The sequence below is a fragment of the Kryptolebias marmoratus genome, linkage group LG8, assembly GCF_001649575.2.
Source record: "Kryptolebias marmoratus isolate JLee-2015 linkage group LG8, ASM164957v2, whole genome shotgun sequence".
Taxonomy (NCBI): Eukaryota; Metazoa; Chordata; class Actinopteri; order Cyprinodontiformes; family Rivulidae; genus Kryptolebias; species Kryptolebias marmoratus.
The window spans coordinates 11,121,232-11,134,100 of NC_051437.1; the positions used below are offsets into that span (position 1 = coordinate 11,121,232).

A 12,869-nucleotide genomic window follows, 5' to 3' on the forward strand; every position below is an offset into this window, starting at 1 on the left:
GGGGGGAGGGAGGGGGAGGTTAAGGGGCGGGGAGGGGGGAGAGGAGCGCTGTCTCCTTCCCAGCGCTGAATTGACGTCACGGAGGTGCGGGTCGTATCGCCAGGGGGCGCCAAACACGGCACCGCGTCCGAAGATAATAATAGTAAAAACCGAACAAACCTCCTGCTTCTTGTTCATTCTGAAAATCTGTGAACACAGAGCGGCGTCGGGATGCTGCTGGTGATCCAATACACAGGAGCAGGGAAAGATTACATCATTATCTGCAAATAGGGCTGACAAAACCCAAACAATTATAATTGTGCAATGTTTACCTAAACACATCAAAATAGTTTTTTAAGTGACATTTGACACATCAAACAAGTCAACAGTAACACATTGTGCAACCCCACTTCCAAAATGTTTGCAGAATGCAATGATTTGCAAATATCATAAACTCATATTTTATTCACAATGAAACACAGCAAACAGATCGGAAATTTAAACTGAGAAATTGTACCATTTTTAGGAAAAACAAATAAGGTAATTTTGAATTTGATGACAGCAACACGTCTCAGAGATGTGTCAGGAGAAACAAAAGGCTGTAGAAGTAGGATGTAGGAAGAAGAAACAGCTTTAGGGGCTTTTTGCAGCTAATTAAGTTAATTGGCAGCAGGTCAGAAAAGAGTATTTTAGAGAGGCTGAAGTAAAGATGGGAAGAGGTTCACCTCTCTGCAAAGAATTGTGTCTAAAAACAGTGTGAGATTATCAGAATAATGTTCTTCAATGGAAAAATGGGAAGATTTTAAATATCCAGTCATCTACAGTTCACAATATAATTAAAAGATTTCAAGACTGGAGATATCTCTGAGCTCAAAGGATGAGGCTAAAAGTCAACATTTGATGTCCAGATATACAGGTTCTAGAACAACTTCTTTTTCAGGGAAGGCCTTGCATATTTCAGTAAAACATACTGCATCCATGACAGCAGCAGGGCTTCATAGTAGTTAGTACAGATGCTGAACTGACCTGCCTGCAATCCAGACCTCTCATATCACAATAAAAATATTTGGTGCATCATGAAACAAAAAGATCCATCAAAGACGCAGGACTGCTGAACAACTAGAACCTCCATCAGACAAGAATGGGACAACATTCCCCTCCAAAACCTCCAGCAGCTGCCCTCCTCAGAGTCTAGATGTTTACATGTTATTGTTAAAGAACGAGAGGGTGCTTCCCTTTTTATAGATGTCTTGCTGCCATAAAATTCAAAATTACCTACTATGTTTCGTTGTGAATAAAATATTAGTTTATGAGATTTTTTTAAATCATTGCATTCTGTTTTTAATTTACATTATGCACAAAGTCACAACTTTTTCAAAGTTAGGCTTGTACAAAGCATCAGCAGGACGGATCATGATGATGATAACTATTACAGTAATTGAATGCCATTTCATGCACAAGAAGATGTTTTCAAATCATTCAAAATATTTGCATTCAAAAGTTTCAAATTTATCTCAAGAATGTAATAATGACAAGTTACAAATGAGACAGAGAGCTCAAAATCATACAAATATATTTTTTTTTGTGACTTCACTTTATTTTTTCATCCTTTAAACTCAGTTTAAAAGTCACGGATAGACTCTCCTTCAATTTTTTAACGTCCTAATGATATAATTTCTGTATTTCCTCTGTCAAAACTGAGGGTGAGAAGCGCCTGGTTTTCTCTTTTTTGCCACAGTTTGGCTGCAGTGCCGGTCTGTGTCCTGAAGGGGGCAGCACGTCGAGGTTTCCTCAGTTGGTGCGCCGTACCAAAACTCCAGCCTTTTTGACCCTTTCCGCTTACCGTAGCCCACACGGCGGGATTGGCTGAAAGTAGGAAAGAGTGCTACAATTAAACTTTTTTATATGTTTTTAGGAAGTCTTTGGATGATAATAGACCACGCCGTGGAGACGACATTAAAAGGTAATAACAGGGGTTTTGTTCTGAACGCTTAGCTGAGCGCTAAGTAGTAGCTACAGCAGCACTTATTAGCTAGTTAGCAAACTCAACACGTTAGAATACGATGAACTGTGAGATGTAAACATCTTGTTTGAGCTGACGGGTGTCTCCAGGGTGAAGCAGGATTTCGGCCGTGGGGAGGATGTGCTCTCTGGCTTTGTTTCCCCCGCTGCCCTCCGGACAGACCACCCTGTGTGAGTCCAACAACGAGCTGCTGTCCGGGAGCAGCACCACCGAGGAGCTCAAACAGGTGAGCCCAGGATGGGGGCTGCTTCCTCATGTAATGCTGTGTTAATGCTACCTGTTTTTTAGTGGTCATGTCACCCTCGTTTGTCTAAATACACATTTGCGCGTCCTGTTAAAATTCTCTGTGGTGTGTCTTGTTTCTGTACGTGCAGGACTTGATTCCTCTGAGCCTGAGTTTTCCCAGAGAGTCCCTGAAGCTCCACAGTCGCACAGAAAGCAGCAGTAAAGCAGCCTTCCTGGACCACTCTGAAACACTGTGGATGAGGAGTGCAGCAGCATGGTAGGAAACCTCAGCCTGCCGGGGTGTTCAGCCCTGTGCAGCACAAGATTTCTGAACCAGCTGGTAAACTCACCTGCTCGGTGTTTTCTCACTGGGGCCTCGTATGCCAAGGTACGCCTTTTTTACAGAGGGATCAGTAATGAAAAGTACACAGCCCCACAACAATTTCACGGCTGCCGTACGCATGCTTCTACAGTTATTGGTCCGTTGGCTACACTTAGAAGGTATGCTGGGAAACTAGTAATGGTGTGAAATAAGTTAATGTGCACACAATGAGCAATTAATGCATACAGGTGTGTTCCATTAAAGAGTGGATGTTAAAGCGTGCACAAAGTGGTGCAGAAAATACCTTTAATAACAATGGTTTTTAGCCTTGTTAGAAATTTTCTGTATTATTATTGTTAATATTATTGCCGGTCTTGGCATATAGCTCCTCGCCATGGTCCTAGCATTGGGGGCATTTCAGAGGGAGCTGGCGGACGGATCAGGACTGTGCCAGTCTGCCCTGAGCCGAGCCGAGCCATTTGTGCAGGATGGAATTATTCGTATGTCTGCCACGTTATGTGCTCAAATGCAACTAACCAATATTGCGGTGACATGGCCTGGTTCCAACGCACGATTCATTCGTTGTAATGAACAGCACGGTTGGGAACTCACTAAAAGTTGGTGTGGGATGTGGGGCTTCTTGGTGACCCCCCCGGATGCACATCGAGCCTGTGCGACCATCTTGTCTTAGTCAGTGGTTCAAGTCAGTGACTTCCTGTTTTTTGCTGATTAAACTACAGTTTTGGAGCCCCCGGGAGCCTCTGTGTTTATGGTAAATGGCTTGCACTTGTATCACTCTTTATCTAGTCCAAGGACCCCAAAGCGTTTCACACTACATTCAGTCATTCACCCATTCATCCACTGATGGTGGTGAGCTACATTGCAGCCACAGCTGCCCTGGGGCGGGCTGACAGAAGTGAGGTTGCCATCACACCGGCGCCACCGAGCCCTCTGACCTCCACCAGTAAGCAATCCAAGTGAAGTGTCTCGCCCAAGGACACAACTGAGACTGACAGAGGTTACAGGACCTCCCTAAACCACTGTCCCCCCAGTAATTATTAGATGTCAATAAACACATCGGTAAAGTTTGAAATGCATCAGCTTCACATTTTCCCTAAGCACACTTTTGCATTTGTTTACAAAACCACTGTGTGTAATCCATGTGAGTGGTGTCTAACATTAACAGATGAGAGTCAGATAATTAATCCACCTTTATCTCTGACCTGTTTTCTGAACTACATTGACACCTTCACACACACTGTCACTCCTCTTGCGCTCAGCACTAATGCCAGAGGACAACGTGTCAAGCCTCTGCCTCATGAAAGAGCGTATTCACCTCGCATTCTGTGACGTTCCTCTTCTCCCTGCATGTTGTCAGGATCTTTGATCGTGCTGAGAGGAGAATCCCACATGCAGGATATATTTTATCTATTTAAATGAAAGCGTCTCAGGGGAGGTGTCCCATGTGCGCTCAATTCCACCTTCATCGGGTTGTACAACGGAAATGTGTTTGGATTTATGGTTACACAGAGTTTCATATTTGTGGATTTCTTTGTGGGTGAGCTTGGTTTTCTCGATCAGCGATCATTCAGCGTTAGAATCTGAAGCTTATATAATATTAGTATAAATAAAAAGTGATACAACTGCATCATTTTCCTGTGTTAATGAGGCTCAAACTCTTATAAAGAGCCTGTTTTGTTTACTGGGATGCTGAGTTCAGTGTTTGACAGAAAGGTTACACCTATAGTTCAGGATTTTAATCACATTTTTGAGAAACATAATCACCATGCAGTCCGTGGTTTTAATTTTTACATCAATAGTTTGAGTTTTGATTCTTCTTTTCTGGGGTTTGAGCTGACGTCTCCTTTAGAACACCATCTGGTTGTAAAATATATATCCAGGTGTATAAAATGTGAGCGTTTCTGCCCAGAAACACTGAGAGTTTCTAGCAATTTTTGAGCCAGTTGTGATTTTTGAACCTCTGAATGATGCTCTGAGTAACCACGGATGTTCTACCTTCTTTGTGTGCGCGTCTGCTTTCAGTCCAAAGTTTCAAAAGAGCAAAAAAAAAAAAAAAAGATTCCTCTGAACAGAAAAGCTTCCCAGCTAAATGAAAGGATACATCTGCACCTCAGTCATGCAAATCACCAGACTGTTTTTTTTCTTAATGTTCCTTTCTCTGCGTGCAGCAGCTGGTATCAGTCTTTAAGGAATGTTTTGAGAGATAATAACTCTGTGGCTTTAAGAGATAATTTGTTAACCTTCTGTCTGCTGCAGGCGGGATGGTGGGCTCACTGGGCTGCTCAATGAAGTTACCACCTCACACACGGAGGGTACGTGATGCACTGAAGTGGTGGTTTTTAACGCTCCTCGTGGTGTTCCCCGCAAACGCACTCACTCTGCTGAAACTCTTCCAGTGCCGAAGTGGCTGTCAATGACGTCCGGTTGCATCCTGGCGCTGCTCCGATGGATCTCCTCGTTCCACGGTTCCGTGTTTCCCCACGTCACAGTAAGCGTGCCTCGCGGTCAGATATGTGTTCGCTCAGAAGGTTGGTTATTCATGAATCTGCTTGTTTCTTAAAGCTGAGCAGCGAGGACATGATCGCCGAGTTTTCACAGGTACTGAACTGGTAAGTGTCGGCTCGGTAATCTGTATTTTTGCCTCTGACTGTGTCAGATTCGTACTGCGAACGCTAATAAAATCACGCAAGAACCTTCTTTCTTTAACTGTTGGAGTCCGCTGTGTCTGTTTGTTAAATATCTCACGAACCAGTGAACAGATTTGAATAAAACTCTCAAAAAGTTATCATTGCATTTGCATTTACAACTGATGAACTTTGGAAGTCAGTCCAATTCAAGATGGCTGCCACAGACAACTGACCTTTGAAAACACAGAAATGGATATAACTCAGTGACTTTTGCAGATATTGAGCCAAAATTTGATGTGGTAGTAGCTGAGAGTCATTCACAGCACTAACGGATTGCAAATAAAGTAATTTTCAAGGTTTGACCAAAATGGCTGTAACTTTGTAACTTTAGATGACCTTAGATTTAAGTGGAGATTGAAATGCATTCCTTCAAGGATGGCTAGACCTTTAATTTTTCTTCTGTAGGTGCTAAAAATCTTCTTTATCGTGAAGAAGTTGATCAGCTGAAGTGTTTTCTTAATAATAATTCAGTCATTTGTCATTAAAATAATCTCTAACAAGCAGGCTAGCTAATTGAAGCTCGACACAGTTTAGTCAATGTGTAACATTTCTGTACATTTTCCATCCTTCCTTCGTTTTGTTTCCTCCCTGTGTTCCCAGGCCCGACTGTGTGGTTCGAGCCTTCGCCTGGCACCCTCACACTGACAAATTTGCTGTCGCCTTATTGGACGACTCCATCAAGATCTACAATCCTAAAAGGTACCATAACCAAAGCCTTAAAAAGAGCTCAGTGGCGCCAAGATGAAGGCAGGCGTTCACAGCTGTCGGTCCGAAGTGCTGCCATGTTTATTCCAGCAGGCAGTAGTTCAGTTAAACTCAGACTTTAGGAACTTTTGAAGCAAACCGGGCAGACGTTAATTTATAAATCAAATGTAACGAGGCAGATAATTGTTTATCAGTCATGCTTTTTCTCCCCTCAGTGCCATAATGCCCACGCTGAAGCACCGTCTGCAGAAGAACGTGGCGGCGGTGCAGTGGAAGCCTCTGTGTGCGTCTGCGCTCGCCATCGCCTGCCAGAACTGTTTACTGGTGTGGCACGTGGACCCCTGCTCCCTGTCCACCCGGTGTGTACAACCCAGGGCCTCTCTGGCTCTTTAAGAGAGAAGTGCTTAGAGTTTAAAAATAAAGTTGGACTGTTGTTAAGATCTCAGATATTTCTCCTGTGAAACGTATAAAATTGCCAGGAGCAAAAAAAATACAGACACTCCTGCTAGAAGATGTTTATTCCTTTATTTTTTATATATTTATGAGCTGAGCATTAAGGTTGTGTAATATATATCTTAAAAATTTAAAAAGGGTATATTTAGTGACAGTTTTAATTTTAAATGCAGTAAAAAAAACTACATAGAATGACATTTTTCTTCATTTTAAATCAATAAAACGGTTAAATAATTTTATTTTATTTTCTAAAACAAATAATCAGCACAGGTCTTACAGTGCAGATGAATTTGCAGTAAAAGAGTGTTTTCAGACATCAGAGAAACATTAAGAGAAAACTGTTTAATATCAGGAAATAATCACTGGATGTATATCTACAACAGCTTACCTTTTTAGAGCCAAAACAATTCAAAATGGCCACCACAGCTAATTAATATTAGTTAACACAAAAATGGCTATAATGACAATTTTACAGATACTGAGCTAAAACGTGGTAGGAGCTGAGAGTTATTCAGAGATCTGAGTAAAAGTTTTAACCGTGTTTTCTTATCATTAAAGTTTTATTTCTGCAAACTAAACTTTTCTTGATTTAAAGTTGCAGCAGCACTAAAACACTGAGCTGCAGTTTGTGTTTAATCCACCCGTTTGTCCCTCGTGTCCACCCGCTCAGGCCTTCGTCCGGCTGCGCTCAGGTTCTGTCCCACCCCGGCCACGCTCCCGTCACGTCCATCGCCTGGTCCCCGAGCGGCTCCCTCCTCCTGTCGGCCTCGCCGATGGACACGGCCATGATGGTTTGGGACGTTGCCGCAGAGAGCTGTGTGCTCCTCCAGCGCGTCGGAGGAGGCGGCGTCACCTTCCTGTCCTGGTCGCCAGACGGCAGCCACGTCCTGGCTTCCACGCCGTCCGCCTTGTTCAGGTTAGATTTTTTTTTTTTAAACCCTCCGATATCAGAAGCTTCCTCGATCTTCCTCCCCTTTTAAACCTGCTGTCGCACATTTTTAAGTAAAAACCCACTTTTCTATTAATCCGCTGCCTGAGGTTGGCCCTCCTTTCATGAATATTTATGAACATGTGAGGGGATTTGCTGCGTGGAAAGCTTTTCCACACAGATAAGAGAATAAATCTCTTCCTTCAGGGTCTGGGAGACCAGGATGTGGACCTGTGAGCGCTGGCCCTGTATAAACGGACGCTGCCAGGTGGGAACTCGTTAACGCGTTTGAACTTTTCGCTCACTTGGCTGACAGGATGTTCTCCAAGTGACGTGTTGAGCTGTTTCGTTTAGTCTGGCTGTTGGAGTCCCGATGGGAGTCGACTTCTTTTCACCGTTCAAGGAGAGACTGTTATCTACGCTCTGACCTTCACTGGAACGCCAGGTTAAAAATCTCAGCCGGCACGAACTAAACTTACGCTGCTTGTTGATTAACTTGTACATGTGCAGGCAGCTTGTTATGTGAAAGAGTCATTTAAAAAAAAAAAACATTACGTGTGACGTGTTTTTCTTCAGGTGTACCTTCGAGCTCAATCAAAGGGCCGCAGGCAGCAGCCGTGGTGGCCGACCTATCAGAGACGACCTTCAAAACACCAGATGGAGACATCATGTAAGAGAGCGTGACTAAACGACCCGTCGGCCATCATTTGTTGAAAGAAAAACTAAAATGGTACAGACACATTTGTTGGTACCCTTATAGTTGTGTAATTAGTTTCGCAAGTGGCTTTTCATCGGCCTTTCAGAGTAACTAAAGGGAACAAACAGCCACTGGGTGGTTTGGTTTCAGGTGTGTGGACCACACCGAACATGGAGCAGAGAAAGCAAAGACCAGAGCTGCCTGAGGCGCTCAGAAAGAAGATCATAGATATCCATGTTAAAGGCTACAAGACCAGCTTCATGTTCCTCTGACCACAGCTGACAGTGTTATTAAAAGGTGTAAGGTTTATGGGACTGTAGCCAACCTCCCAGGATGTGGGCGCAAGAGGTAATGCGATCAGCCGGATAGTGGTCGAAAAAGGGCCAAGGAAACCACCCAAGACCTCTAAGATCAAGATACTTTCTGTCACATTTTGAATCGTAATGAGCCCCAGGAAAGAAGAGGCTCCACTGGGGACAGAAAAACACAAACAGACAGACAGGAAGTTGACAAACAAGTTTCTAGGGAAAATATCCTTTCAGCTGGTGAGACCAAACTGGAGCTTTTTAACCAGTTATGTTGTGTTTTTATTATTATTAATATTATTATTGTTGTTGTTGAAGGGTACCAACAAATTTATCCCCATCTGTGTTTTCACAAAAGGCCACAAATTGCAGATAAAGTTAGGTTTGGTTACTGTAAAAAGTAAGAACACATCAACATAACCAGAACCATGGAATAATGCTCGAGGCTTAAAAACCGTAAGACTTAAAAATTAGAATAAATTAGACATAAAAAGTGTTGAAATAAAAATAAATAATTTTACCTCTTGAGCCACACAAATTGGTAAAAATCAACGTACACAGGTTGCTCTGACATCAGATTTAGATGAAACTTTGCCTTTTTTCCCCATGAATCTTTGGTCTTTTGTGTTTCAAAGTAAAACTTGTTACCATGCAGTGTGTTGATCAGGGTTTTGTGTCACTTCCTGTCTCCTTTCTGTGTTTGTCAGCATTGGCGGGGAGATTCAGTCTGTGGCCTGGGATCCCAGAGGGGAGCGGCTCGCTGTGCTTCTTAAAGGTCGCTCTTCTTCGTTGGTTTGCCTTCCCGGAGCTCACCGGCGTTGAGGTTGAAATGACTTGTCTCACTCTCGTTCGTCCCTCTCAGGTGATCCGCAAGCAGCGAACCAACCCGCGATCATCGCCGTCTTCAAAACGAGAGCCAACCCCATCTTCGAGCTGTTACCCTGGTTCGTTCGTGGTGTCTTTGTTTTTTTTCTGTGACGTTTCTGTTTTTTTCCTACCTGCACAAACTGACCACTCCCGCTTGTTTTAGTGGCTTTGTTCAAGGCGAGCCGGGCACAGAGCCGAGGTTGATGCACTTCCACCCAAATTTCCGACACGGAGCTCTGCTTACTGTGGTCAGTATTCCCTTTAAAAAGTGCCTTTTTTCTGTTTAGGTATGTTTAGGTTCAACCAATAAAAGAGCAGCTCACCATCTTTAAGAAACCAGAAAGGGACAGTCATTATTTTCAAGAAAGGCTTAAAAATGTTTACATTTTACAAGTATTTTCTTCTACCTGCAAGAGGTACATTATATTACGATATATCATACCTTTTCAGAGTTTTTGCCAACTATAGAACCATTAATCCCATCGTGTTTAGATCTCCACAACATCTATTAAATTAAAGCCACTTTTATTTTCTACCCGGGGACCAAAAAGTCACCCATGCAGATGTTTTGTTCAACCTTTTTTAGCTTTGATTACAGCACACATTTGTTGTAATATTTTATTCCAATCTGACTCTTAAACAAACCACAGGGTTCGACTTGGATTAAATAACCTGTTGTCAGCTGAGAAACATTCATCACCGCTGCTCTTGTTTATTTTTTCCTCAGGCAGTAAATCTAAATGTGTTATCCTGCAGAGGAAACGAACGAGCCAAGCGGTTCCTCCACCTGCTCCAGATTAATGTGTCTGTGTCTGTTCTCAGTGTTGGTCCAGTGGAAGAATCACCCACGTGCCTTTCTACTTCCTGAGCACCTCCCTGCCCCACGCGGGCCTCAGTGGGAGTCCCCCGCTGCCTCACCCCCAGGAGAGGCCCGCCGACTTCTCCACTCAGTCGCTCTTTACGGAGCTCATCTCCTGACCGACCGGCGCCCAAAGTCCCCAGATCTTCTTTTTCATCATGACATGTTAAATAAAACTGTAGAAAGTTCCTCCTGTATCTTTAGTTTGATTTGTATTTTTGACAAAGAAGCCAGAGAAATTCAATTTTCTACGAAGGTGCAAGAAACTAAGCTGTTGAAGTCAAAAGGAGTGAAACGTCAGTTAAAACCTTAAATGGTAGCTAAAAGAAGCAAATCGCTAATGGCTGGAAGGAGCAAAACACCAGCTAAAAACTAATATGCTACCTAAAAGCACTAAAATGCTAGCTTAAAGGAGGAGAACACTAGTTAAAAGCTTTATGTATCAAAAGGTTAGCTATAAAAAGTATTCATTATATATTGGCTTTTACAAAATAATTCAAAAATTAAACTTCAGTGTCAAATTGAAATTTATTTTCTACAGGGTATTACCAATTAAATAGAAATATGTCACAGAAAACAAGTGACTAAATCATTCACCCCCTTTAAAGTAACTAATTCAACTCAGAGAAAAGATTATTAAAAAGTACAAGTCAGAGGATGGATACAGAAGGATTTCCAAGGTCCTAACCATCCCCAGGAGTTCTGTTCAATCCATCATCAAGAACTGGAAGGAATATGGGACGTGTGTAAATCTACCAAGAGCAGAACGTCTTCAGAAACTGAGTGAAGAAGGAGAACAGTGAGAGAGATCACCAAGACCCCTGTGATTCTGAAGGAGATCTGCTTCAGCAGGTGAGATGTACAGACTACAGATAACAACTGCTGTCCAGGTTCTTCACCAGCCTGAGCTTTATGGGAGCGTGACAAAGAGAAAGATACTGTTGAAGAAAGCTAAAATAGAACAAAGTAAGAAATAAAAAAAACTGGATGCTGAATTATAGTTCACACTAGAAACATTGTGAGATTTATGACTAATATTTGAGTCAATCTGCAGGATAAGAGTTTAATACAGATGCAGGTTTTTACTGTACGGTGAATATATCTGTAACTCTTTATTCAAATATCTGCTGTGTGCTGATTGTAAGCAGAGTGTCTGTGCTCTGGGTGCACGCCGAAAAACTGTCAGATAAGATGTGTTCGTGTACATCTGCAGCAAATACCAACACAGCCCGTGGAAAGGGTCCAAATTCGCTTCATGTCAGTTTCATGACTTCCCCAAACCCCTGGAATCACAGCGCAGAGAAACCTGCTTGGAGTCAGATTGTCTGATTGTCCGATGTTTTAAAAACATGTTGACCTGAGCTGTGAGGTTGTAATCCTGTAACTAGGAAACATAAATGTTGCTCTCCAGATTACAAACCATGTGAAACTGAGTTATGGTGGTTCGAATAAATCTCCTGATTGTCAGTCCCTCAATTCTTTGTTTAACTATTAAGTGAAAATAGGCAAAACAAAGGCTGGTTTAAGAAGCTTGTGATCTTCTGAAGGGTGATAATGTTTTTACCAGTGTCTGTGTTTGCGTCTGTAGTATTAGCAAAATATCTCACGAACCAGTCGACTGATTTCAATGAAACTCTCAGAAAGTAATAATCTGATGTGCATCTGCAGCTGATTAATGTGGTTCAAGATGGTCACCACCGCTAAGCAACCTCGACAAATGGCTCTAACTCAGCACGTTTTACAGATACTTGTCTAAAGCTTGGTGTAGAAGTAGCTGAGAGTCTTTCCAAATACATACTCTGAGCACTGACTGATCGTATTTAAAACTACTGGAGTCAAACGTGTCTTTATGTTAGCAAAGTATCTGAACAGATTTTAATCAAAGTCTTCACTGGATGCACGTAAAAAGGCATTAATTCATTCAAGATATGCTAGGCCTTTACTTTAATTATTCATGTGTTGCCTCTTTTTATCATTGTTCTGTAACCTGTATTAAATGACGGGCAGAATATCTGAATATATTATGTCCCTGTGAAAGCTTAGGCCAAGCTTTTATTACTGAGGACTGACCAAAAAGAAAGAAAATGAAGTCACAGTAAGGACAAATAGGCCTGCAGCTGTGTGTTTGGTACACTGACTCCTCTAGAGCAGCGGTTCCCAAACTTTTCAGCTTTCGACCCATAAATTAATAGTGACAAAGATGTGTGACCCCATCTTTTGGCTGTTTAAACATCCAATAAAGGTACTGACCCTGTTAAATAAGAGCATAATGACTAAACAAACAGTCCTAACATCCGTTATGCTATTTTTTAAAATCAATTTATGATTTGTATTTCAATTCTCTGTCACAATTATGGTGCAAATATATAATAAAAACGAAGTTTTAAATTGTAGGTGGATATCTGGAGATTATCTAAGGACCCCTACTTGGTGTTGGGTGACCCACATTGGGGTCCCGACCCCAACTTTGGCAATCATTGCTCTAGAAATTAAGAAACAATGATGAGGAGTGTCTGACTTCAAGAGTTAATGAAAGAAGTACACCCCCGCACGCCATTTCTGTTTTTATTCAAAACTCAACAAATAAAATAATAAAAATTTTAAAAAATCACTGTTTTTTCTGAATTAGGTTTTCCTTTTATTTTCCAATGTACATCAATCAGAGGCATAACAAAACAAGAACAAAACTTATCAGAATAAAATTTATTCAAAAAAAAACAAAAAAACATAAAATAAGAAATGTACATGCCCTCACACACATCGAGACAACAACCCACCCTGGTTTAGTTTGTCCTCAG

The 12,869-nt window shown here is 42.0% G+C and overlaps 1 protein-coding gene across 2 annotated transcripts; it reads left to right on the top strand.

Moving 5' to 3' along the window:
• Positions 1-1,799: 1,799 nt before the first annotated feature.
• On the top strand, positions 1,800-10,260 carry aaas (achalasia, adrenocortical insufficiency, alacrimia). Of its 2 annotated transcripts, XM_017409412.3 has the most exons (16): positions 1,800-1,942; positions 2,092-2,228; positions 2,377-2,504; positions 4,827-4,882; positions 4,967-5,058; positions 5,133-5,179; positions 5,858-5,956; positions 6,178-6,321; positions 7,086-7,331; positions 7,551-7,611; positions 7,698-7,788; positions 7,920-8,013; positions 9,053-9,120; positions 9,208-9,289; positions 9,376-9,460; positions 10,035-10,260. In XM_017409412.3, the coding sequence occupies exons 2-16, from the start codon at positions 2,121-2,123 to the stop codon at positions 10,188-10,190; spliced, it is 1,557 nt and encodes a 518-aa protein (XP_017264901.1). In that variant the 5' UTR covers positions 1,800-1,942; positions 2,092-2,120; the 3' UTR covers positions 10,191-10,260. The 2 variants fall into 2 exon arrangements, with proteins under 2 accessions (XP_017264901.1, XP_037832725.1); XM_037976797.1 differs by lacking the exons at positions 1,800-1,942; positions 2,092-2,228; positions 2,377-2,504 and adding an exon at positions 2,549-2,615.
• Positions 10,261-12,869: the final 2,609 nt, after the last annotated feature.